The sequence below is a fragment of the Notechis scutatus genome, chromosome Z, assembly GCF_049901735.1.
Source record: "Notechis scutatus isolate UNSWTSFEM ecotype Mainland chromosome Z, rNotScu1.2, whole genome shotgun sequence".
NCBI classification, from domain to species: domain Eukaryota; kingdom Metazoa; phylum Chordata; class Lepidosauria; order Squamata; family Elapidae; genus Notechis; species Notechis scutatus.
In genome coordinates this window covers 61008347-61035704 of record NC_142025.1, presented here as the reverse complement: position 1 = coordinate 61035704, position 27358 = coordinate 61008347, and the positions used below count along the sequence as shown (strand labels likewise).

General features: G+C 39.3%; 1 protein-coding gene across 41 annotated transcripts in view; it reads left to right on the top strand.

Annotated features, from left to right (window-relative positions):
• Positions 1–27358, top strand: part of CLASP2 (cytoplasmic linker associated protein 2) — a 322288-nt gene that overhangs the window by 56406 nt on the left and 238524 nt on the right. For 34 of the 41 annotated variants that reach the window (XM_087945672.1, XM_087945669.1, XM_087945644.1 and 31 more), the window contains one exon: positions 4272–4342. In XM_087945672.1, coding sequence (XP_087801798.1) covers positions 4272–4342 — 71 coding nt within the window. Of the gene's footprint in view, positions 1–4271; positions 4343–8860; positions 8998–27358 lie in introns of those variants that run through there. The other 7 variants (XM_087945688.1, XM_087945687.1, XM_087945685.1 and 4 more) reach the window with 3 other exon arrangements.

Genomic DNA, 27358 nt, shown 5'->3' with positions numbered 1-27358 from the left:
CAGGCCCAATGTTTTTTGTCTGATTCAGGTGACATTTTTTCTTTTGTTTCCTTAAAGACATGGTTCCTTCTTAGGTACTTTTCCTGAGGGAGCTAGACTCAGACTTGCTGGCTTTTGTCCCTCAGCCTAGTTGAGAATATGGGTAAGTGTGGATGAGTGTGTGGATGTTATGCACATGCATGTGCATGTGTGAAAGAGCAAATAGATATACATCTTTTTAAAAAGTTTGCTGTTATTTTAAATTCACTGATTCTTCAACACTTCGTATTATATCTTACATTCTACAGTATAGTCATTTAAATTAATCTGCTACTTTGGATGGAGGGTTATTAAGTGGATTTTCTTTAAAGTTTATTCAGAAATTATTGATATTTTAAAGTATCATTAGTATTTTCGCTGGTAAAATGTAAAATTGTGATTTCACATCTCAAATTAACACTATAAACATAATGCTTTCATGGTTAATAAGTATAAACCTATTGGCTAGTGCTAATCCTGTGTCCCTGTTCTCTAATATACAAAATTGCATGCTGAAATCTGGGAAATTTGCTAATCTGTAGTTTACCTGTCCCCTATTGGATATTTGTTTGAAAATATACAGTAGTCCTTGATACAATCATAATGAAGCCTGCCTGTTATGGTCATAATGTTAACTCAGTCATGTTAAATGAACGGGCCCCATCCCTCCTCTCCCCAATGCATTTGTTAATCTGTGGGTCATTAAGTGTGCATGGGGTTCCTAGGTAATGAAGACCTAGGAGGCGGCTAGTTCAGCTGCCTCCAGCTACTCAAGGCCTTCCCCAACCCACTGAGATATCTCATGGTCACTTCCGACCCTTGGGGTTCCTACGGCTACTTTGGCCTTCTCCACACCAACCCCTATTATCAATTGTTCACTTACCTTTTGAAGATTTCCAAAGCTCCAGAACAGATTGGGCCATGTTGCAGAAAAGTGATTCACTTTTTCTCAGATCTGGCAAAGTTAGGGCTTTTTTACTTTTTAGATCTCACATTCTTACATACACTCTTTTTTTTTTGCAACAGACGGACTTGTCTGTGAAAACTGTCACATCCCTGTAGGCCTCCTTTGCTGCTGGGTAACTGATTCAAATGAGTAACTTTGGGGATTACAACCTGAAAACTAGTTTTGACTGGAGGAGACAAGATGTGGGTGGGTGGTTTGGCAGCTGTCCAGGGTGGCAGCAGGAAAACTGAACTCCTCACAGCAGCATTGTTGCCAGGGATGGCCGAGCCCCTTGCAGCAAGCTAGGTCAGTGCAGCCGCTGGGTGCCAGGCCTGAGAGCCCTGCATTGCCCACGTTTGCTTGCCTCTGGTGAGCCCAGTTCGGAAGAGGAAGAGGAGTTAGAACTGGGACTGTCCAACAGTCTGACAGGGAAGGCACTCCAGGGACTGAGGACAATGTTGTCCTGGGCCCCTCAGGCATTGAGGGAGGTGATCAGCCAGACGGAAAGCTGCCTGCCTGCATAGACACAGAAGGATCAGCTGCTGGTCTCCTCTGAGGAAGAATTGCTCTCTACTCCACTCAGTTCAAGGGCAAGGAGAGCAAAGTGTAGACAAGCCCAAAGAAGGGCTATAAGACTACTTGGAGAAGGTCACTCCACCCCTCCTCACAAGAAACACCTGGAGGGGAGTAACTTCAGGAGAAGCCACGGAGAGTTAGTTTTGCCAGGAACAATTGTTTGCTTTGGCTTACACTCCCCTGGCTTCAACTCGTGCCTGTTGCTTTTTGCTTTGCCTCACTTAGAAGATTGCTCTTCAAATTTTGTTTTGGACCTATCCTTCTCTTTGTAGCCTGCTTTTGGCCTTTACTTCACTGTGCCTTTGGACTGTTTCTTGCCTGGGACCTGTTTTTTGTCCTGAGGACTACCCTTGTCTTGTGCCTGGACTCTGTCTTGTGCATTGGACTTAGAACCCTGGACCTTGCCCCATGAGCCAGCTCCCAGTCTGTGGGCTTTCTTTGTACTGCTGGGACTGTGTTTGGGAGACTGAGGGGGGCTGCCTTCAGGGTAGTGTGGGGTGGAGCCTTACCAGTCATTGGAGGGCTATTGACTGGAACATTTGTTGAGAGAAATAAAGAACTCTCTAGAAGCCAGCCAGCCTGCCTTTGACCACCTGGGTCATAACATGGTGCTTTGGGTGCTAGAGCATGGGCTGGGCTTTCTTGCAGCAGAGAGCACATATCTCCATGGCTGCCCAGATCCCCATGAAAATCCCCTCCCTCAGGGTCTGCAGCTGCTTTCTTATTCACTAGATCTCCCCTGCGGCAGACCAAACTGAAGCTCCAAGCTCTTTATTTCTTCTGCCACATGTCACCAATTGCACCGCCCAGAGAAAAGGGGTTTGGCCTTCCTTGGCAACAGTGCTACTACAAGGAGTTTGGTTCTCCTACTGCCATCCTGGCCAGCCACCACCCACCCACATCCTGCTGCCTCCTATAGCCAAAACTAGCTTTTGGACAGCAATCCCCAAAGTCATTCATTTGAATCAGAAACCCAGCAGCACAGAGAGGGTACCTGCAGCAGTGTCCAACCGGGATCAGAGGAGGTCTATGAGATCTCGCATTCTCACAGACAATTCCATCTGTGTGCAGCATGTGTAAAGACTTATGGCAGCGATGTTGTAATTTTGAACTGTTGCTAAGTGAACTATTATAATTTGAAGATTACCTGTACAAGATTATGACATCCTCAGGGATGTCAAACTCACATCATGATGGTGGTGTCACGTGATGTATTGCAATTTCCCCTCACCTTTGCTAAACCGGGCATGGACATGGCCAGCGCATAACACAGGCAGGCCACAAGTTTGGCAGCCCTGATCTACCTTGTGCGGTATCACCTAAATTTAGAGAAGGCTTTGCTATGCAAACAAGCTCTAGAGCATATTCAGAGTCAAAAAGAAATAAATATGCACAACAACATTCATCTCCTGATCAAACCGAAGAATAAAATATATTTTCCAGTATTTTTCATTTTGTCTTAAGCTTACTCTTAAACCTGAGATTTCATTTAGTTTTTATGCATAATATTTATTGATAGTCAAATTTATTGACCTTTTTAATTTTTAATTTGACTTTACACAAAATGCAAAAGTGAGAGAATGATGCTCTCTGCAGAGTTGAGTATAGAAAGTAAACTAACGTTTCCCCTACTTCCCCTATACTTGTTAGATTTGTGGAGATTGGTGGTACAAAAACAATAATTGGACAATATAGTGTGCCAAAGTTTTCTAAATGTCAGTGTTTATGAGATCACCAGACAATAATAGTATACATGGCAGAGGTACAATTAAAAAGCTACTGATCTTGAAGAAACATTGCTGTCCACCTGCAAAATAAAATGTGAGTAAGCTAGAAGGCTATTGGAATAATGTTCTATGGCTGGATGAGATCAAAATAGAATCAGGTAGAATTTCAGGTAGATATCAAATAGAACTTTTTGCTTAAATGAAAATGTTTGGCAAAAGACAAATGTGGTACTCCACCAAAAGAACCTTACTCCATCTGTGAAACATTTGGAGTATCATGGTTTGGGCCTACTTGTTTACCTCTTGTCCAGAATGAGATTATTTATTATCATTAATAAATTGTGAATTCCAAATTGTACTGGCAAATTCTACCAGAAAATGTCAAGATATTGTCCATGAAGTGAAGCTTAAAAGAAAGTTAGTTATGCAGCAAAACAACAGCCCAAAACACAAGTTCTACAATCACAGAATTATTATAGCAGAAGAAAGTTAATATTCTGGAATAGCCAGTCTTGACCTTAGTCCTACAATAATGTTGTGGAAGGACCTGAAGTGGGCAGTCTGTTCAAAAAAGTCCACTATTACTCCTGAGGTGAAACTGTTCTGTAAGATTAGTGGGCTAAAATACTTCCACGCTGATGTGTAAAACTAATAAACAATTATTGGAAATGTTTATACTTACATTTTCAGCATATTTTACTGTAAGAGTGTATAAAATCTTCCAGCTACATGCTACTAGCCATTCAATATTATGTAGCTCTTATTTTACCAAATTATTTTCCCTTTTACAGATGTACTTTTTGTTTTTAATCCTACTTTAGAAATAGACTAGGTTATCTTCACTATAATTTGGTAAACTGTACTATATTTAACTCTTTGAAACTTGTTTGAACACAGAAAATGAAATTTTAAGTTGTGGACATTAGATTAAATCATAATCTAAAATAATTATTTGGATTTGGAAGGAAAAAGTGCAGAATTCTTATTTCATTTTTATTTTTCAGATTGCAAACAATATTTATGAAATTTGATGAAATAAAAAATAGTGACAGTATGATTTCAAGCAGTATCAATGGTGAGTATGTGACTTTGGTATTAAAAGATAATCCATCCTAAATGAATATGTAAAATGAGTTTAGAGTCTCTTATAATCTTAACTGTCACAAACATTAGATGTTAGTAAATATCGTTGAAGAAAGTGTGTACTCTTTAAATACATCACATAAACTTTATGAATGTTTTGAAATTTCATTATTTAATTTTATGATCATTGTACTCCTTGATGCTTCTGTTTTGCTTGTAATTTCTGAAGCATTAAAGGTAGAAGTGATTTTTTTTATTGTTATGTAACATAGCATTTAATGGTTTGGATTTTAAACCCAAGAAGGCCCAGGTTCAAATCCTCCGTCAGTGAAAGAGTTCATGGATGATCTTTATTCAAGTCTTCAGTCTCCTCAATATAGTCCGTGTAAAAAAAATGTTACGGTCTGAAACACCCACAAGGATGTTTTTACAGTTTTCCTGAGCATCTCCTCCTCAGGATGTAAATATACAGACATGATATTCTTCCGATTAAAATCGGAATTCCGATTTTTTTGGGAATCGCCGCCCTTCCCCCTTCTTCTCCTCCTTCCCCTCCCTCGGAGGCCCGGAGTCAGGAGTTGCTACTGCTGGCGCGGCTCTTCGTGGCTTCAGTCCTGCGTTGCCTCAGGAAGGGAAAGGCAAAAAGGAAGAGCCGTGGCGGCGCTTTGCAACAGCAGCAGCGGCTCCTGGTTTTGCCTTTCCCTTCCCGAGGCAGCGCGGGACTGGAGCTGCGCGGAGCCGCGCCAGCAGTAGCAACTCCTGACAGCCCCAGCCGGATACCTGAGCGGAGCCCGGGCGGGCGGGCGGAGGCCGCTGAGCGGCAGGAAAAGGGAGCTGGGCAGCGATTTCTTGGCGCACGGTGGGGGGGTCTCTTTTGGCCGGCCCCAATTTTTTTTTTCAGAGGGAATATCATGCCTGATATAACAGATATATAAAAATAAGAAATTACTATTTTCTCACTGTTTGGGAAACCTTTTTTTGCACTTTGATCACTTTTACACAGTTTATGGAAAATCTTGCCTCTAATAGCTTATTTATGTCAAAGTACAGTATAAATCTATATATTGTTAAAACTCTAATGTCTGTTTGATAGTTTGTTACCTTCAATTGGCTAAATTGGAAAGTATACAGCAACAGTTATTGAACCAGAGTAACTCAAATAACCTACTTTACAGAATGCTAGAACCCGTGACTCCAGTGCAAATTAAATTTGGGGAAGGTGTTGTCACTTCAGTAGCAATGTGTTGCTACTCTTCCTCATTGCTGCTGCAGTCAGCTAAAATCATGTGATCCTTATTCCTTGACAGCCTCCCACAAATTGATGGGGAAGCCAGAAGGAATTGATATGATTGCCAGTGTTGGTTACCAGCTTCCTACTAGCAAAGTCTTTGCAGGGAGAAATTAGGTGGAGAACCTGGTAGGGAATGTATTAAGTTCCTTGATAAGTCTTCTACTTCTTCTACACATTCTCAACTAGTCTTGTCAATTCCTCTGTGCTCATGCTATGCCTAGCCACTCAAGCAATCTCTGCTCTCTTTCTCATCTGGCAACAGCTATACCAGAAGGAAAGGAAAGGAAAGGAATGGAAAGGAAAGGAAAGAAAAGGAAAGTAGAAAAGAGAAAAGAGAGGGAAGGGGAAAGGGAAAGGTGTTTCCAATGCTCCCTACCAGCATTCCACAAGCAAAGTCAGTGGGGAAGTTGACACTCTAACAGGATCTGCAGCATGCCCAGTCTGCTGGATCAAGTTGGACAAATAAAGACAATTCCACAATAGCCCAATCCCAAGCCATGTAGGTTTTTAAGGTGACAACCAACACCTGGAATGGCACCTGGAAATACTCTAGTGCCAGTGCAGCTCATGTAATAGTGGTGTTACACTCTGCAGTGTATCCAGCATCATTTACCTGTGCAGCCCCATTGTGCACCAGTTGAAGTTTCTGAATGGTTTTCAGAAGTAGAGTCACATGTACAGTGTGTTGCAGATTAATTTGAGAAGTTACAAGAGCATGGGGTGACGGTGAGAAAGCCTGACCTTCTGATTGCTCCTTACTGAAAATTGCAGTATTCAAAATCACCTCTTCCCCATAAGTACACAAGTGTGTGAAGGTTGTCTTGGGTCCTTCCTAGTCTCCACTTCAAAAAACAGGGAGCAAGCACAGACACCAAATAACCAGCTTTGATGGTAAAATCTGCTGTTCGACGATGGGAACAAGAGTCATCCACCATTCAGGATTCTATGTTGGTGGAATATATGGAGAAGAAATTATTTTATTTTTAATGATGTAGCCTGAAGAACTAATGCAGTCTACTAATAGCATTAGCATTGGCACTCCACAAGGTTGTGTCCTTAGTCCACTACTGTTCTCCATCTATTCATCTGATTGCACAAATAAACATCCCAACAATAGGATAATGAAATTTGCAGACGATACTACGCTTGTAGGACTTATTTCTGGGGATGATGAGCCTGCATATCGGGATGAGGTATTACAGCTATCCCGCTGGTGCAAAAATAATAATCTATTTAATATTAAGAAGACTAAGGAGGTTATAGTGGACTATAGGAAAAAAAGAGCAGACATTCAGCCACTGTATATAGAGGGAGTTCGTGTGGAACAGGTGGTTGAATGTAAGTTTCTCGGGACCATCATTACAAATGACCTGACCTGGAGTGCAAACACTGCTGCTTTAATTAAGAAGGCACAACAACGGTTGTATTTACTAAGGATTCTTAGGAAACAACAACTGGCTGAGAGTCTACTGACTACCTTCTGTCGGAGTTCAATTGAGAGTATATTATCCTACTGTCTCTGTGTATGGTTCTCGAGCTGCACAGTGGCAGAGAAAAAGGCAATTCAGAGGGTGATCAAGACGGCCCAAAACATCATTGGCTGCTCACTCCCTCTTTGGAAGAACTGTATAGGAATAGATGTAAGAGGAAGATACTTAACATATTGAATGACTCCTCTCATCCGGGACATCAGCTCTTTGAACTATTACCATCGAGAAGGAGATTTAGGGTATTAAGAACAAGGACGACCAGATTTAAGAACAGTTTTTATCCAAGTGCAGTTTTGAGTCTGAATGCAGGGTCATAAGATTTTTTGTGGAGTCTAATGGCTGAGAGTAGTGGGGTATTTACATTTTTAAATTGTATAGAGATTATTGTATGGTTGGTTGTGTTTAGTTTAATTTTTTTTTCTTTTTTAGTGGTGTTTGTCCAGTTTTACTTGTGGAAGAGCACCTCATTTCGTTGTACCCGCTTGCGAGTGTAATGACAAATAAATTCTTATGTCTTATGTCTTAATAGTGACTGAACCAATTTTGTTATATCTTATCCCAAGAGTTCAGGAATTGATTAGGCTGAGAGATATAACCCACTTCCCATTTTCCAGTGAATTATATGATTAAGGAGGAATCTTAATATAGATCTTGGTTCTTACTTTAGATTTGTATTTCAACTGTAATTATAAGCAACGTCCTCTTATTCAATTTGTTTCTGCATCGTTTTTGCAATATATAAAAGACGATTCCTAGACCTTTTTTTCTTCAGGGAAGCAGGATCACAATACATATGTTGGTGAAAGTACATAGTCTGTCAAGATTTGAACAAAAATCTCTGCTGTTAAATTTATGAGTCTACCTCAGTATAAAAATACATTTTAACTATAGGCCCTAATTTAAATGGCTTGCTGAATTAAATATGTAATTTGCAAACATATGTATGTGTTTTGAATTGTGCTTTTATTTTATATTTGTAAAACTTTGGTGAGAAATGTATTCTACTTTTATGAACATCTATGAAATGGGAGTCTTGTTGGCAAGCAGCACACCACAGACTTGCTCTTATTATGTGGTTGATTCAGATTTATGTCACTGGCTTTATCCGAAACAGTGGTACAGCTTTCTTTGTACAGAAAAGCCTTTGAGAGTGTGCCTTTGACATGATTGTTTACAACAGCCGGAGATAGTTGTGTACAATTGGAGACTGAGAACACAGAACAAAAGCAACGGAAGGACAGGGGGAGGGGGGAAACCAAACAAAAATGCCATACATGTTCTATTTCTACCTTATATGATTGTTTGTAAATATTTTATTTTGCTGATCTTCTTTGGCTGTAATAAGATTTCACTAGATTCTATTACACCAGTATAAATCAGATAATCGTTTTGGTCATGTGACTAATCCTGATTATACATGAATCCTTAGGGATTGTAAGCAAGACATGTTTCCCAAACACATGCCTTGTGTTTTGATGATTGCATTAAAAGCCCTTATGGAATGAATTTCATTGGTTGTAAGCAGATTCTTCAAAGGAAAAAGGCAAGAGCAAGGATAGAAATAAAGGAGAAGGGGAGTCTTATTATAATACTGAAATGCCTCATTGGTATAAGCAGTAATGAGGTATATTGTAATAGATGGAAGGAGTTTCCTAAAACAAGAAGGACTTTTATTTTGAAGTGGCATAGCAGCTGTTGCTTGTTGCAGTATAAAGCTGCAGATCTGACTGGGTCATACAGTGCTGTGTCTGTTTTCACACTGCACTGGATTGAGCGTGGCGCAGGAACATAGAGTCTTGTACTGTATTTGCTTTCCTTGAAAAATCATTTGGTAATATTTTAACTGAGCAATGGCAGTTGGGGATGGTGAGTACCATTTTCTGGTTACGTGTTTTTATTATTTAAATTTTATTATTTAAATAATTGATCATTTAGTGATCAAAAAAATAAAAATAACCCTACAGTTGATATAATAAATATGAAGATTTGAATTTATTGCACTTGAATGTTGAAAACCTTCGCTAAGCATATCAAATGCATGTTATACCATAATTTATTTAAGATTTTTAACTATTGTAAATTAGTCTTAAGCAGATATACTAGTAGTATACATCTACCGATAGAATAGTTCTATTTCTTTCAGTTGTGTCCCTGGTTTTATGTTCTGAGAAGCTGAATGTGTCATCTTACCTGGCTACAAATTAGTGTAAACATATCCTTACTTTATTGTGATATTATATTTTTTGTCAAATAAAAAGGATAATCTTTAAAGAACAAAGATATGTGAAAGTCCTGACCTAAGATTGCTGTATAATTCTGATCTTATAGAGTATGTTGTCATGGCCATCATCTTACACAATCTACTTTGAGCATCTTGGCCCAATAAAGATTAAAATGCGTTTGTTTTAAATATGTTGTTCAAATATACTATTCTTTAGACATTTTATGATGTTATGGACAGTGTATTGTTTCCTTTTATGGAATTTGATATACAAGCTCCATATCTTATATATATGTCAGCTTTAAGTTTATTCTGCAGCTTATATTTGGTGCTCAAGATAATCTGTTCATAGTTTAGTTTTCCAATAGGAATAAATAACATGTTTGAAGGTGAAAGCATTGAATTATTGCTAGCACATATCTATTTGTGAAATGAGTTTTCTTACTGTATGAATTCCCATATAGTAGGAAATATTTATATTCTAACACTTAGAAATCAAGAGAAACTTCAAATTTTAATATTATATACACTGTTAACTCACTGACAGTTTATAAATGTATTTGTGTTGCAAGTTCATCTCCGCTTACATAATTAAAGCAGTTTATGAGTTTTCTCAGTATAAGAAACCATCCTTTAATCTTCCTTATACTGGACAATCTGAAAACTTTTATCTATCTAACATTGCATAGATTGTTATGATAAATTTATAAATTATAATGTTTGTATTTAGATTAATCATCATTTTGTGCTAGCTTTGCATGTGGAAAAAGTTATTGTTATGTTTTATACATTTCGGTAAAGTGAGATTTTATTTTCTCTGTAACATATCTTAAAGCTTTCTGGAATACAGCCAGATTCTAAACAATCTTATTAAACATAGTAAAGAGTGTCTTTTATAGATTTGCTTATTTGCATTATTTAAGGACTCATTTTTAATCAGTACATTATTTACTTTAAATACAGTAGCAAAGTATGCTTGAATAACTATCATGGCAAGAATGTAATTTTTATGCCAAGTATTTGGTTTCTAAATGAAATAATGCAGCATGATTTCAGGTAACATTAGTATGAAAAAGCCTTGAGTAAATGTCAGATACAACTGCAGTCCTCTAAAAGATTCTGTAAGTATATTGTAAGTTGAATTGGGAAGTAATTAAGGAATTATCCATATATGCAGATAAATTATGGTCATAATAAAGAGACAGTGTAGTATATTGGTGATGTGTTGAATTTGCACCCAAATGCAAATCCAGTCTTGATTATTGGGAAATTTACTCTGGGTGACTTTAATTCTAATACTACTAAAAAAACTGATAGAGATTAGTTCTTGAGGTGTACATTTGTGTGTGAGAGAGAGATAGAGAGAGAAAGGTTTTCAGATTCTATCTTAACATATTTGTTATGTGTTGTTACAGTGCAGGGCACAAGATCAATTTGTACAATTTAAGATTCCATCAGCAAGATATTGTTTTTTTTGTTTAATGTGAATTTGTTGGCAGTTAATCATTTTCTTTATTAGTGAGTTCAAAATCAGAATGTATATAAATTGATACTTCGTGTTTACCGTATTTTTGGTAGTAATACAGTATGCAAGGTCTTTCACTCAATTTGTTCCACTTCAATTTTATCAGATAAATGTTACTGACAGGACCAGAATCATCTTATGGACTTCATAATTAAAATATTGTAACCTAACCCTTCTTAATCCAGTAGTATAACCGTTATACTATATTGTTTTTATTGTAGTTGGAAGGTTTACATTTGTTGAAAAGGATAAATTCCTGGTCCAAATCATTCTTAATAACTGTTAAAATAGATTGTCCTATAACATGCTATATTTACTATCAAATTGGAGTATATTTAACAGAAACTTCCTTGTACTTTAAAAGTTTAAAAAAATGTATTTCAAATAGATTGAAGTTATTACATACTTCTGTTTAATTCTGACGTATGCAAGGAAATATATTCATACATTGTCCTTGGCCTCATTTTTAAAAGGTCTTAAGTATGTTTAATTTTTCCTATCTGTAAACAATCCACATTTCAATATTTTTTTTGGACTGAAGCAATTTCAAAATACTATTACTTCTGGCAGAAATAGCATTTTGTTTTAAGGAGAAAATATACTTAGTTCATCCATGGAATTATAAAAAATTAATGCACTATGTTGCGAAGAGAACCATGCTAACTAACTATTAAGGAAGATTACTATGACAGTTGTAGCCACATTTTCCAAGATTTTCATACTAATAAAATAAAGACTTTACAAAAAAAAATAAAAGGACTACTCATTCCTTTTATTTCCCATACCCTTCCTCTAGTAGAGGATATCATGAGAATTTTATACTTCCTAAAGTTCTTTTCTAAAGATCAAAATATTGTATGAAAAAACTTTGATTATATAGTATTCAGTCTGAAACATTTTAAAAAAGTTGTAATTTTTTAATTTCAAGTAGTTTAGTAATATTAATCCTCATTACAGGCAACCTGTAAAAAATTCTCACCATATTTAAAAGATTTATTTTTCTGGAGATAAAAATTCATAATTATTATTTGATTAAGAAGTATGTTCTTTTTATGACCTGATAGACATTATTTTGTAAGGATTGCCTTCAGTACTTGCTGCTTTACAGTTTTTGTAAACTCACACTTGTGTCATCAATGATAATATCTTGCTATCTTGCCCTCTGATGGTATCTTTTTCAATTCCCTTTAAATTTCCCAAGTTTCAAGAAGCTTCTTCTATGACTATTGCATTAACGTGTGCAAAATATTTAAGCTTTGATTTCATTATTAGTGCTCTCAGTGAGCAATCTAGTTTTAGGTAGAAAATAGAATTCTGGTAGGGACCTTGGAGGCCTTCTGGGCTAAAGTCCTGTTCCCTGCAGGAATTTTTAGATTATTCCAGACAAATTGATGTTAAATATTTGCTTGAAAACCTCCAATGAAGCATAATCCTCAACTGCAGGATGTATTCCATGATTTAGTAGCTGTTAAGGTTTAGACCCTTCTCCTTATTTCAGGTTTGGATCTGTCTATGCAAAGCTTCCATCCACTGGTTCCTGTCCTACCCTCACAGTATCAAAAATAAATCCACACTCTCTTCAAGCTCCCCTTTTGTTTTTTAGGCTAAGCTATTTTCATTGGGAAAGCATTTAGCTTACAATTTTCAAGCTCCTCGTTGTCTTTGCTGCTGTTCTTTGCATTCTGTTTAGTTCTTTAGCATCCTTCTTTTATTGTGACCAAACTAGTCACAGTATTTAAGTGTATTCGGACTAGGTGCTATGTTTAATTATTTTAATTATACCTCTGCTGATTACATTAGCTATTTTGGCTTCTGTATGCTTTATTTGTCATGCTTTATTTGTGGTCTACCAGGAAATACAATTCTCAAAAGTACTACTGTTGAGAAAAGTGGGGTGGCTCTATATATTAAAGAAACAATAAATGCTAGACAAATATTTGCAGATGAAGATGGAAGAATATTGATGGTGGAAGTAACAATGAACCAAAAACAGATATTGTTGATAGCAATATATGCACTTAATAGCAAACAAGATGAGTTTTATGGAAAACTTCATAAGAAAATCATAGAATTGGAATGTGAAAATATTTGTGTGGTAGGAAATTTTAATGCAATTGTAGATAAACACCCCCTAAATCCTTTTTTTAAATGATGGAAGAAATAGGAACGCAAGATGTATGGAGAGAAACACGCCCCAAGAAAAATCATTTATTCAAATAGGAATAAATCTTGGTCTGGAATAGATATGGCATGGATGTCATCAAAATTGAAAATTGAAAGATAGAAATAGAACCCAATTGTTTGGGCAGATCACAATCCGATAAAAGTTGTATGGAAAGGACAAAAAAGAAAACTGAGATGAACATTGAATCAAGTGATATTGCAAGATAAAAGAATTTATACAAAATATGGAAAAAGAACTGGACTATTTTTTTCAAAGAAAACAGGAAAGAAAGAGACTTCCTTGCAAACTGTATGGGATACTGCTAAAGCGTATATCTGGGGACTAGTTATAACTTACATGGAGAAGAAATAGGAACTCAAAATGTATGGAGAGAAACACATCCCAAGAAAAATCAATATTCATTCTATTCAAATAGGCATAAATCTTGGTCTGGAATAGATATGGCATGGATGTCATCAGAATTGAAATACAGGAGACTCGAGGTAGAGTTACAAAAAGAACCACAAAAAATAAACTGAAAACAGCAAATTAATTTAACTAAACACAAATTGAATATTCTCCTCCATGCTGCTGCGAGAGCCCATCAAGCTGAGTCCGTCTAGTATAAAAGTATGTGGGAGAAACCCCCCAGCTTTGACTCAGCTTCTTTTGATGACCATAAGCTGGTGTCCATTTTGATGACCATAAGCAGTTTAGTTAGCAGCCAAAGTGAAAGCTATCTTCATCATTGGCATAGCTCCTGGGAACCAGTGCAGCTGTGCCTTCAGGAGAGTGGGGCTCCACTCTCCTGCAACGCCGAGGATTCGACATTTCTCATTCAAGGGAGACTGTAAGTAGGGAGCAACCCTTGATCCTCCCCCACAGTCTTCCCTTAGCGATTTCGGCTGCCATGATCATTAAGATCGCATTGGTGATAACAGCGCCTCTCAGCTGATCGTTAAAACTGCAGTTTTCACTTTATTGCCAATTTCGCCGTTCGGGGCTGTTTACAGCCTAAGGAGCGATTTAACCCCTGAGTAGCCTGTAGCTCTTGAGAGCAGCCAGTTTGGAGGCTTCTTCTTCAACCGTACGTGGCGAGCAGCCATTTTGAAAGCCTCTTCTTCTAAAGAAAGTAGCGAGCAGCCATTTTAGGTGGCATCATCCCCCAAAGGCCAGCTTCTACCATTCATAAGCTCCTATTCAGGCTACTGCATAGACAACACATAGTGAGGATCGCTTCCAGCACCTTTGTGTCTGTTTATGCATATTATGGATAAAGACAAGGTCCACACAGAGCCTTCAGGCCTGATCTCTCAAGGCCCCCAAGCTGGTAAAATGGAAATTTATGCTCCCACAATTGAGATACATAGATTTGGGTGATAAGTTTATAAATATGTTCACGGCAATATACCCAAAACAGAAGGCTAAAGTAATAGTGAATGGCGAGGTGATTCAAAATCTTGCAATCCAGAAAGATACAAGGCAAGGCTGCCCATTATCTCTGTTATTGTTTATTCTAACTTTGGAAGTATTAACTACAAATCTTTGCAGCTGGCTTCCTTAATGGGCAGAATAGCTGCAATAAAAATGAATATTCTGCCAAAGATACTTTTTTATTTTAAAATATACCCATAAAACTAGAGAAAAAATATTTTGAGAATTTGAACAAAATAATGTCAAAGTTTATATGGCTAGGAAAAAAACCAAGAATTAAATTAAAACTATTGCAAGAATCAAAAGAGAAAGGAGAGTTTAGCCTGCCTGATTGGGAACTGTATTATCAAGCTGCGGTACTTACATGGGTAAAAGTGGATAATCTTAAGGAATAGGAGATTATTAGTATTGAAGGGCCATGATATCCAATTAGGGTGGCACACATGTCTTTGATATGGGAGAAGCAGGGTTCATCGATACTTTCAAAGGCACTGCATAAAAAATGCTCTATTGGTGGTGTGGAATACAATCAACAAAATTATATGAAAATACCAGTTTGACTCTCCACATTAGAAGCATCCAATGTCAGCATTCCAGAAAACCTCATCTCCAATAAATAACTCCAAGGCAGACATGTTCTCAAAGTTTCCTTTTATTAGAATAGTAAACTGGCACATCCGGGATATCCCGAATCTGAAAGTTCCGGGTTTCCCTCCAATAAGTAATAAAATTACAAATCCACCCTCTGCACCCATCATTCTATCACTTGCTAACAGAGAGTGGGAATGTGGCTCCAGAGGTGGTGGAGGAGGCTGGGGAAGGGCAGAGTCTGCCTGAGAGTCAGAGGAAGATCCAGGCCCATCCCCTTATACATCCTAGGTCACGCAGGGAGGAGAGGATCAGAGAAAAGCGAGGTCTACTCAAGAGGAGATTACCATGATCCTCCTCATGGCTTGCAGGTGGGAGCTATGTATATAAGTTTTTCAGCTACGTAGTTAGAATTGCTGGAGTTAATTAGTGTTTACTTTGAAAGAGGCTTATCTTTGTTGCCGTTCTTCCCATGGACTTTTCTTGGTTAGTTGCCTGGAGTTTATGATTAGTTATCTCAGCTTGCTTCAGAACTCTCATCAATGCGGTTTGTTTTGGTTTTCTGTTACCTTCATTATTTACTTTTGTGACTTTAAACTGTGTCTAATAAAACAGTGAAGTTAAGTTGAAGGCCTTACCAGACTTTAATATATGTTTTGGGTTTTGGGTTATTTTGAGAGACTACAGGTCATCACAAATAGAGGATTCTGCATGGTGATAAGGGACTGTATAAATATTTTAGAAATAAGAAATGGTGTAGAAAACAGGAAAATATATGTAGTTAAAATGGAAGATGAAACAGGAATTGTTAATGGAATGTACGATAACAGCTAGATCAAATAAAAAACAAAAATATGTAAAATACAATTGAATTATATTAATGTCTATTAAGGATTTATATAATGTGATTGAAATTGTTAGGAATGTAAGTCAACTAACAGTTATTTGGGTTGGAAATATATAAAGTAGGATAGACATTTTAATACTATGTCTTTAAGAAAATCCTAAAACTGTAATTGGGTGTGGTTTCTCAAACGGCCATAAGATGGAGCCAGAAACCTGAGTTGTTTAGTCTCAGTGAGTATCTGTTCCTTCTGTTGGAGAGAGTTGCCGTTCCTCCTAATGACTGTTACTGATCGTTGATGTAAGTCTGTTACTGAACTGTTCTTCTAAAGAAAGTAGCGAGCTGGACTGGACTTTGATATTTGTATTATCCCTGAACTGAACACTGACTGCTTTACCTGTGAATGACTTGGACTGCTTATCTTGGACTGTGCTCAAACATTTATTGGAAGTAAAAACCTACATTAACTGTACAGTGTATCTGTGAGCTGTGTTGTGTGTTATTCTTAAGTATTCTCACTACGTCTCCCTGTATGTGCTCATTCTCCTAACGGGGAATTTCCACAACACTGGTTATGGGCCCAGGCCATACCAGGCTCAGATAACTGAGAGTTGGTGTGAATACATAATACTGTATACAGACAGCTGTTTACTGTTTAATTGTGGGTTACTATCCTGGTAAAGATGGCACAAGACCCTTCAACAAGTCTATCACTGATAACCCGGTTAGATGGAACAAACTATGTTTCCTGGTCTATGAAGTGCAGTCTACTGTGTAGAGAAGGGTTATGGACTGTAGTTCAAGACCCACCAGATGTAAATGCTTGGGATCCAGCTAATGAGGATGATGCCAAGAAGCTTGCTGACTTTAAACAGAACAACGAACGAGCTCTTTGTATAATTGGACTAACACTGAGTGACCAGCAGCTAGTCCATATTCGTGGAGAAGAGTCTGCTGCTAGGTGTTGGGAGAATTTGAAGAGGATTTATGTTCGTGACAGTGTAGGTGCACACATACATCTTACACACAAACTGTTTAGAGCATGTCTTCTGAAAGGTGGAGATATGTTAGCTCATTTGAACTTCATGAAAAGAACTTTTCAAGAACTACATGAAAAAGAACTGATATTGTCAGAGCTGCATTAAGTTCACATCATTCTTTCCTCATTGGATGAAAGTTATGATGATTATGTATCTTCACTGGGAGTCCTGACCAGAGATAAACTGACATTGACTGACATAACTGGAAGGTTGTTAGAAGAAGCAGGAAGACGACTGGATAGGAACCAACTAAGAAAGGAACAACCACAAGAAGAGGATTTATCTTCAACTGCCTATACTGTTAGGAAATGTTTTTCTTGTGGGGCTAGGGGACATATAGCTAGATTCTGTAAGAAGGGAAAACAACAGAGTACTGGTAAACACCAGAAGGCTAAGAAGAATGTTAGTTTAGCTATGTCTAGCAATTCAACTGTAAACTATGATTCGTGGGTTGTTGATAGTGGAGCATCGTACTGCATTACTAAAGATAGAAAAAGTTTTGTAAAGATGTCTATGAGTATAAACAACATGTATCATTGACAAATGGATGGAAGATGAAAGCTTCTGGTAAAGGTACTGCATATTGTTCTTGTATAAACGAACATTTAACTATGTTATATGTACCTAAACTGAAATTTTATTTGTTGTCAGTAAGGGTTTTAGTTAATCTTGGTTATGTAGTAACCTTTAGGGGAGATAACTGTATAATAGAGAAAGAGGGTAAAAGTGTTACTGCTAATTTAGAGAATGATTTATATGTGATACATGATGACCAGTTGCAGATGGCTAACTCAGTTTATAACAATGTTAAGCCACATGATGAATGTATACATTTACTTTGTCTGGGGCACATTAATTTCAAAATGCTCAAACAAACTGTTGAATTGTCAGAAGGAGTAAAATTAAAACCCTGTAGCAAGTATTCAAACTGTAATGCCTGTAGCCAAGATAAAAGCAAGGTTATTACAGCAAACAGACTTAATGGTTTTAAGACCAAAGAACCTTTAGAGGTTGTTTTTGCTGACATAATTGGTCCTAAGAAACCAAGTTTAGGAGGTGCCTGCTATATTTTGAGTATAATGGACCATTACTCACGATACGGTTTCTGCTATCTTTTGAAAAACAAAACAGAAACATTCCAACATTTCTTTAACTGGCTAAGGTTTGCAGAGAGAAAAATGAGGAGAAAGTAATTACTTTAGTTACTGATAATGTGACTGAGTTTGTTAACAAGAGATTCCAAACTATGTTGAAATTGGCTGGTGTTGAGCATAAACGTTCTGCACCTTACAGACCACAACATAACTCGTTTGTAGAATGAAGAGGGCAAACGTTACAAGCCATGGCTCGCACTATGTTATCTGATTCAGGTTTGCCTGAAACACTGGGGTGAGGCCATAATGTGTAGCAACCATGTTTTAAACAATGTAGTTAACACAACAACTGGAGAGTTACCATTCACTCGTTGGCATGGCAGAAAACCAAATTTAAGTTACCTACACACATTTGGAGCTCCAGCATGGGTGCATATTCCCTCACAAGTAAGACTGAAAGGGCAACATAGGGCTAAGAAGTTATTTTTTGTAGGTTATGAGGCCAACCATAGATCATTTAGATTTTGGGATGAAGGCACAGCTCATGTTTATTGTAGTGCTAATGCAAAATTTCTTGAGCACGTTGGGTGGGATAAACTGGAACAGGAATCCAGCAATGATATTATTATTGACATCCAAATAATCCCTAAGGATGAAATAAGCAAACCATGAATAGCAATTAAAGAGGAAGAACAGGCACAGGAGGAAGTAGTAGAACAGGCACAGGAAGAAGTAGAAGAACAGGAGCAGGTGGCACAGGAAAGTCCACCAGTAAGCCCTGTATTACCAAGACGTTCAACCCTAGTAATACGACCATCTGATAGATATCAAGCTAATGTTGTATGCCAAGTGAATACAGTTCCAAGTAATTATAGTGAACTAAAATTGTATCCTGCTAAGGATCAGGCTGCTTGGCAGAAAGCAATGGATAAGGAACTGGAATCATTAAAAAAGTTGGAAGTATACGAAAATGTTAAGTTACCATCAGGTAAACATGCCATAGGATGTAAATGGATTTATAAGCTAAAGACAGGTGTAGATGGGACTGTTACCCATAAAGCCAGGTTAGTAGCACAAGGGTTCAATCAGACAGCAAATGACTATGATGAAGTGTTTGCACATAGTCTGAAGGCTACTACATTAAGTGCAGCATTAGTGTGGGCAGCTAAGGAGAAATACATTATAAATCGTTTGGATGTAGAGACGACATATCTGCATGCACCGTTGCAACACACTATTTATTTAAAGAAACCTTTAGGTATTAAAATGATAATACAACTGATTGCTGGAGATTGAAAAGAGTCTTTATGGTTTGAAGCAATCAGGATATGAGTGGAACCAATGTATAGTTAAAGAATTAACTAAGATAGGTTTTGTAGCTGGCATGGCTGATCCATGTTTGTTCAAAAGGGAAAATAATGGTATAATTTCATTGTTGTTATTGTTTATTGATGACACAGCATTAATCACCAAAACTGAACAAGAAGCTACTAAAATAATTTCAATATTAATTTAAGATAAAACAGTTAGGAGAAATCAAACAATATCTTGGTTTAAAGATAGACAGAACTAGGGGAGGATACAAGATCTCACAGGCAGATAAAATTAACCAATTACTAAAAAGTTTTAAAATGGAACTTTGTAAGCCGGCTAAGACACCAGTTTAGCCATAGTGATGTTCAAAGTCCTATTTTTGATAAGAACATTTATCAGTCTTTGATTGGTAGTTTATCTTATCTCAGTAATTGGTCAAGGCCAGATATAGCATGCAGTGTTAATCAATTAGCGAGATTTAGTGCTGAGCCGACTAAAAGGCACTGGCAAGCTGCTAAAGGTGTGTTAATATAACCGAAACAAACAATGCATTATGCATTGTATTTGGAGCCAAAAGATGAACTGAGTTTAACTGCATATGCTGATGCAAGTTTTGCTACAGACATAAATACACGAAAATCTACATCGGGTACTGCTGTATTATTGGGAAAAGCATTGATTGGATGGAGGTCTATTAGACAGAGACATCTAAGTTTGTCAACAATGGAGGCTGAATTCTGATGTTTGTCTTTACTATGTACTGGTTTAGTTTTGTATAAGTAACTATTGATTGATATGGGAATTAATGTAACAGATTTTATTGTAGTTTACGAAGACAACCAATCAGCAATACAGATGGCTTCAAATATTGCTGTTAAAACAAGAACAAAACACACAGATTTAAGGTATTTAAATGTGAAACAATGTATGCAAAGTAAGATGATTAAGCTAGAATACTATATGTCAGAAAACAATATAGCAGATCATTTTACAAAGGCCCAAGGCTCTATAAAGCATAAGGCGTGCTGTGAAGATTATGGACTTAGAATGTAAGGTTGTATGTATGTGTAATTAATATATATATATATATATATATATATATATATATATATATATATATATATATATATATATATATATATATATATATACACACACACACATACACACATACACATACATACATACATACATATATACATATGTGTTTTCTTAAGTTTTCGCGGGTACTTACATGTATGGTATTTAGCTTTGTTCGGGTATTTTCCCACGTCATTATAGTTGTACAGAAGCCTGATGATGGCAGATGAGATTCTGCCGAAACGTTGCTACAACTTTAAAAGCACAACTATAATGACGTGGGAAAATACCCGAACAAAGCTGAATACCACACACACACACACACACACACACACATATATGTATATGTATATGTATATGATGTACACACACACACACACACACACACACACACACACACACACACACACACACACACATCCATATCCTACCCAAAGGGGAGAATGTTAGGAATATAAGTCACCTAACAGTTATTTGGGTTGGAAACATATAAACTAGGATAGACATTTTAATACTATGTCTTTAAGAAAATCCTAAAACTGTAATTGGGTGTAGTTTCTCAAACGGCCATAAGATGGAGCCAGTAACCTGGGTTATTTAGTCTCAGTGAGTATCTGTTCCTTCTGTTGGAGAGAGTTGCCGTTCCTCCTAATTACTATTACTGATCGTTGATGTAAGTCTGTTACTGAACTATTTTTTGATACTGGACTTTGATATTTGGATTATCCCTGAACTGAACACTGATTGCTTTACCTGTGAATGACTTGGACTGCTTATCTTGGACTGTGCTTAAACGTTTATTGGAAGTAAAAACCTACATTAACTGTACAGTGTATCTGTGAGCTGTGTTGTGTGTTATTCTTAACTACTCTCACTACTTCTCCCTGTATGTGCTCATTCTCCTAACGGGGAATTTCCACAACAGAAATGAATTACGAGAAAGATTGTAAGGGAATTAATACCAGTTTTTTCTGTAGGATGAATTTGAATTAATTAATTGATCTCTTCCATTTTTTAAAAAAAATTTCTTTTAAACTTAAAATTGGTTAGAGGTAATTTAAAGGGTAACTACCATGCAGAATCTGTCTAAAAAGGGATTTATGTTATAATATATTAGGTGATGGAAATTATAATTGTTTAATGGAATAATTTAGAAGTAGAATATTTAATGGGATGTGAAAGGGAATCAACTATAAGATATGAAGGTGACACACTTTAATTGGTAATTATAAGGGAAACCTTGTTTTGTAATGTTTGGAATGTGGATATGGATTGAAATTGTACACAGGACAGATAAAAGTATAATTATTTTGAAAATATGAAAACCTTGAAAAGGATATGCAGCAGATTTAGAAATGAATGAGAGAGTTATAAAATAAGCCTGTGAGAAATATTTGAGGGGAAAAATTAATAAAGAATATTTAAAATAGTGATAAGATATGAAATTGAAGATGAAAGATGAATATGTAACTGAGATTATATCTGTATGGACATTTGAAAACCAAGCTGTTCACTAAAAAAAGATGTTTTATTTTTCTGTGTTTTGTGAAAACCGAAATAAAATTGTTTTAAAAAAAGGAGAACAGGGAACTGCTCTCCTTCAGCATCAAGGCTTTGGCATTGGGGCTCCGACCCATTTCTACTTGTGAGTACTTGCTGGGAGCGTTCGGCTTAGCTTCCAATGCAATTTTCCCGTCGTATGCAGCCTGATCTGTGATCAGGCCTTTGCTGGGCCTGCAGAGAGGTTTCATTAGGCAGTCAGCCATTTTGATCCAAAGCCCAGAGCTCGTGGCAGTCAGCCATTTTGTACAGGCTTCAGAGTTGCGTGGCTGGTTAGGGCCGCACAGTGGGAAACCAGCTCACCTGGCTCTCATTTTAGAGCAACACATTACAGGGAAAGCATGCAGCACCTTTTGTGTCAAGCTCTTTGGAGCATGGACAGCAATCTGACCCAATCTGATCAGCCTGGCATTGAGGAAGCCCATGGCTCCGAGGTTTCCATGAGGCCACTTAAGAGGAGAAGGCAGCGAGGCCTTTCTGCAAAAAGGGAGACTATAGCCAAGATTAGGGCCAAGGCCTTAGTATCTAAGAAAGCTTCAAAATCCAAACTCAGGGCCAAAAAAAAGAAGGCATACTGCATTGGAGAAGCAATTTGCCAAGAACCTGGAACAGATGAGAGGGTGGAGCCATCACTTCAATTGGGATTTGCAGGCCAGCCCAGAGATTTGTTTCCAGGGCCAGAGTGGCAGAAATAACTTCTACCAGTCATCTGCAGGTGTAGTCCCCAGAGAGAACAGATGCGTTTTTTTTCTCCCAGGACTTGAGTAGGTCTGGGCCTAGCTTTAGGCAGGCAGCCTGGGTTCCAGGAGCTTCCAATCCTCAGGATTATTTGACCCAAGGTGGCCATAAGCCTAGGGCGGAGGCCACCTTTATGCCTACCGCTGCTGGCCTTCACCCAGTGGATGCTCCCATTGGCAGCAGGCCTGAGGATATTAAGGACATGGTTTCGGTGGCCATTAGGCAGAGGATTGCTGAAGGTTTTCAACAACTCCTTCGCCCCTCTGGATGGGGCCAGGTTTATTCCCAACCTACTCTCAGGTAGTCCCTCCTGTCCAGAGGAGATTTTCTAGGCCCCATCAGTATAGTTTTCCTTCCAGTCATTCTGAATGGGGGGAATATGAGGACAGGGACTCTATGAATCCTTCAGAACATAGTCACTCCTCCATGCCAGAGGAGGAGGAAGGTGAGATTAGGGATTCTAATCTGTTAGAGGAGGAAGGATTGAGGCCTGAGCATCCCACCTCTGCTGCTGTTTTCAGGCCACCCTTGTTCAAACCTCTCCTGCACAAGGCCTTAATCACCACTCAATTAGGACCTGAGGAGGTGGCACCAGAACCTCAGGTGGAATCTTCTGTCTAGAGTGATTCCTTATTTCCAAAACCAATTGTCCAAGATGAGGTGCTTCCATCTCTTCTATTATTCCTAGATCTGGTGCACAACCAGTGCGCCTCTCCAGGTTCATGACCTCATCTCAGGACAGGTGTTTTTTTTTAATGTGGGCCCTTCCTTGGCCAATGCCCTCCTAGTGCCTCTAGTAGATGCCCCAGTAGTTTCTTCCTATCCCACAGCTGGCACTCCAGCAGAGTCAGAAGATGTGCTCAAAGCTGAGGACAAGAGGTCTGAACAGACCCTCAAATGTACAAATCAGGCCGCAGCTTGGGCGGTTTGGGCTTCTACCACAGCTTCCTTCTTTACAAGGTCGTCGCTGGGCTGGCTGCATCAGCTGCAGGATGAACCAGTGATTCCAGGTCTCACCAAGACTTGAATAAGATCATCGCTGCAGTAGAATTTACAGCTGACGCCACATTAAGCTCAGCAAAATTTGCCTCAAGGGCGATGGCGTCCTCGGTGGTGGTGAGATGTCTCCTGTGGCTGCACAATTGGCAGACAGACAGCTGTCGCAAATGGAAGCTAACTTCCGGCCCATGCTCAGGCAAGAGTCTGTTTGGGGAGGCCCTGGAACTTTACTTGTTAGAGACCAGGGACAAAGGAAAGATCCTTTCATCAGCAGGAAAGAGGTCAGAATTTCGTCAGGCTCCATACTTCCGACCCTCCTCCTTTCGCCCTGAGTCCAGGGCCAGAGGGCGTTCTCTCCTTGTCAGGAGCAGCAATCTGAATGAGCGGTCAGACAACAACAATTTTCCGGTAAATGGCCTTTCGAGGAGGAGGAGGAGGCCGTTCGTTCTGATGCTCCAAGTTACTGCCTTCCTTCCCCTCCCATTGGAGGTCGTCTGGCCTTCACCTCAAGATGGGAGGAGTCAAAATCGGACACCTGGGTTCTTAGGACTGTGAGGTCAGGTCTCCAACTCGAGTTCCTCTCTCCCTCAAGGTTTTTTGTTTGCTGTCCAATATCTCGGGACAGGTCCAGAGAGGCCTTCATGAAATTGGCCATTCAACATCTGGTGGACATAAGAACCATAGAGGCGGTTCCGTTGGATCAACGGGGGCTAGGGTTCTACTCCCGGCTCTTCATGATCCCAAAGGCCTCGGGGTGGAGAGAAATTCTTGACCTCAAGTCTTTGAACAAGTTCATTCCCTACAGGTGCTTTAAGATGCAGTCCCTCCACTCTATCCTGGAGAGCATTCAGGAGGGCAACCTCTTCTCATCCATAGACCTCACAGAGGTATACATCCATATCCCGATCTGGCCCCCTCATCGCCAGTTTCTGCACTTCTGTTACAACAACAGGCACTACTAATACCGGGCCCTTCCATTTGGCCTCTCATTGGCCCCCAGGGTCTTTACCAAGGTCTTGGCAGCATTGGCAGCGTCCCTTCGAGCGCTACCTGTGAGGGTCCAATGCTACCTAGATGATATCCTGATCCAGTCATCTGCAATCTGCTTCACCAATCCTGACCTTCAGACCATGAGGCGGCTCCTCAGGACCATGGGTTTTTCATAAACTTTAAAAAAAAAGGTCATCTATGTCCGATGATCCATCTCCGTCATCTCGGGGTGATCATTTGACATGAACCTCTGCGAGGTTTTTCTTTCCCCGGATCGCCGAGAGAGTCTGGATGATTTGATACACCGGATTTGATAGTAGCACACAGTTCCTCTGTCTCTTCTGTCCCAGCTACTAGGAAAAATGATTTCCTGTATAGGCATTGTACCATGGGCCTGTCTCCATGCCAGAACCCTGCAATGGTTCCTGCTGCCATTTCAATTGGCAGGAACCAGCCACTCTTCCATCAGGGTCCGAGTTCCTCCACAGGTCCTGCGTTCAGTCCCAAGCCATCAGAAAAGGCCATTTTTTCAAGGAACCAGACAGGATCAAGATCACAACAGATGCCAGTCATTACAGTTGGGGGGCTCATCGACAAAGCGAGATAGCTCAGGGTCGTTGGTCCCAGGCAGACAGGTCCCGTCCCATCAATTGGCTAGAACTCAAGGCCATCTTCCTGGCTTTGAGAGACTTCCAGGACAAGGTGACAGGGAGCCACATGTTGATTATGACAGACAATGTGGCCACTAAGACCTATGTCAACAGATAAGGGGGGACCCAGTCCAAATCCTTGATGCAGGAAGCTGAATGTCTGGGGTGGTTGGCAGAGAGACACATTCTGTCCCTCAGGGCAGACCATATTTCGGGGATCGACAACATCCAAGCCGATTGGCTGAGTCAGACCAAGGTTGACCACTTGGAATGGAGCCTTCATCCATCTCTGTTCCAGGAACTGTCCAACAGATTCGGATCCCCAGTAGTAGACTTATTCGCCACTCCCCAGAATGAGCAGATAGGCAGATTCTTCACCAGTTTCCTACCCAGGGATTAGAGGGGACCAACGCACTTCGGAGCAGATGGCCTCCAGGTCTCCTCTATGCCTTCCCCCCTCTTCCTATCATTCCAGCCATACTTCGGAAGATATTGGAGGAGAAGGCGGAGCTGGTATTTCTGGCACCTCATTGGCCCAGACGGCTCTGGTTCGCCGACCAGGTGAACTTGTCGGTCAGCCAACTGTGGAAAATCCTGGCCATCAGGATTTCCCTCAGCCAAGGGGCCATACTCCACCCGGAACCTCAGTGGTTCCAGTTGGCCGCATGGTGCTTGAGTGGAAATTAGAGACTAATTTACCAGATAGGGTGATCCAAACCATCCAGGCATCACGTAAGCCATCAACCAATCACATCTATGATGCCACCTGGAGACCTTTTTGCAGTTGGTGTTCTAAGGTGGCCTGGGACTCTACATCCACTTCGGTCCCAATATGCTGATGTTCCTACAGGAAGGTCTAGATAAAGGGCTCTTGCCAAACACTCTCCACCGTCAGGTGGCGGCTTTGTCCTCAGTGTTGTCATGGGATAATTATATCTCTCAATCCCACCACCCATCAGTTTGCAGATTTTTGAAGGGAGCCCCCAATCTGCATCCCCAGTAGTTCATAGATATCCCACTTGGGATCTCCCAAAGGTACTCCAGGCCTTGATGGGACCCCCATTTGAGCCTTTAAGATTGGTGGACTTCCATTTTTTGACACTCAAGGTGGCCTTCTTGGTGGCTATCACATCAGCCAGAAGAGTCTCAGAGTTGGCTGCTCTCTCAGTGAAACAAGTATATTTACCTGAGAATGCCCTTTCTATACACGTTGCGAGAGAGTCCAGCCCCACCCTGTATTTGTTTGGTCTTGGTTGGGGAGGGATCTTCTCACTGTTTTATTTTCCAGAGACACGCTATATCTGTCAAATTTCTTCACCGAAAAAGCTGGGGAGCCAACAGCAGGGGCTGGCTTTTATACTTTGACAGACTCAGCTCAATGATGTCAGTGGGAGGAGTTTTATCCATTCCTGGACTCTCTTGCAGTGTGTATAGAAAGGATGTTCTCAGGTAAATATACCAACGCCCATTTTAGGTCTTGTGATATGATAGAATCTAGAAATTTGAAGGTCTCTACTGTTGATACTGTGTTGTCTAGTATTGTAAGAGGTGGTAGTATGGGAGGGTTTCTCCTAAAGTCTATCACCATTTCTACGGTTTTGAGTGTGTTCAGTTCTAGATTGTTCTGGTTACAACCTCCTGTCTGTATGAGGATTCATCATTGTCTCGAATGAGGCCAATCACTGTTGTATCATCTGCAAACTTCAATATTTTAACAGATGGATCATTTGAGATATGGTCATTGGTATATAGGGAGAAGAGAAGTGGAGAAAGCACACAGCCTTGGGGCGGGGGCTGTGGTAATTGTATAGGTATCAGATGTGATTCTGCCTAGCTTCACCTGCTGCTTCCTGACTGTTAGGAAGCTTATGATCCATTTACAAGTGTGTTCAGGTACCGCTAGCTGGTTTAGTTTAGTTAGAAGAATATCTGGAACGATGGTATAGAATGCTGAACTGAAGTCTACAAAGAGGACCCTTGCATAGG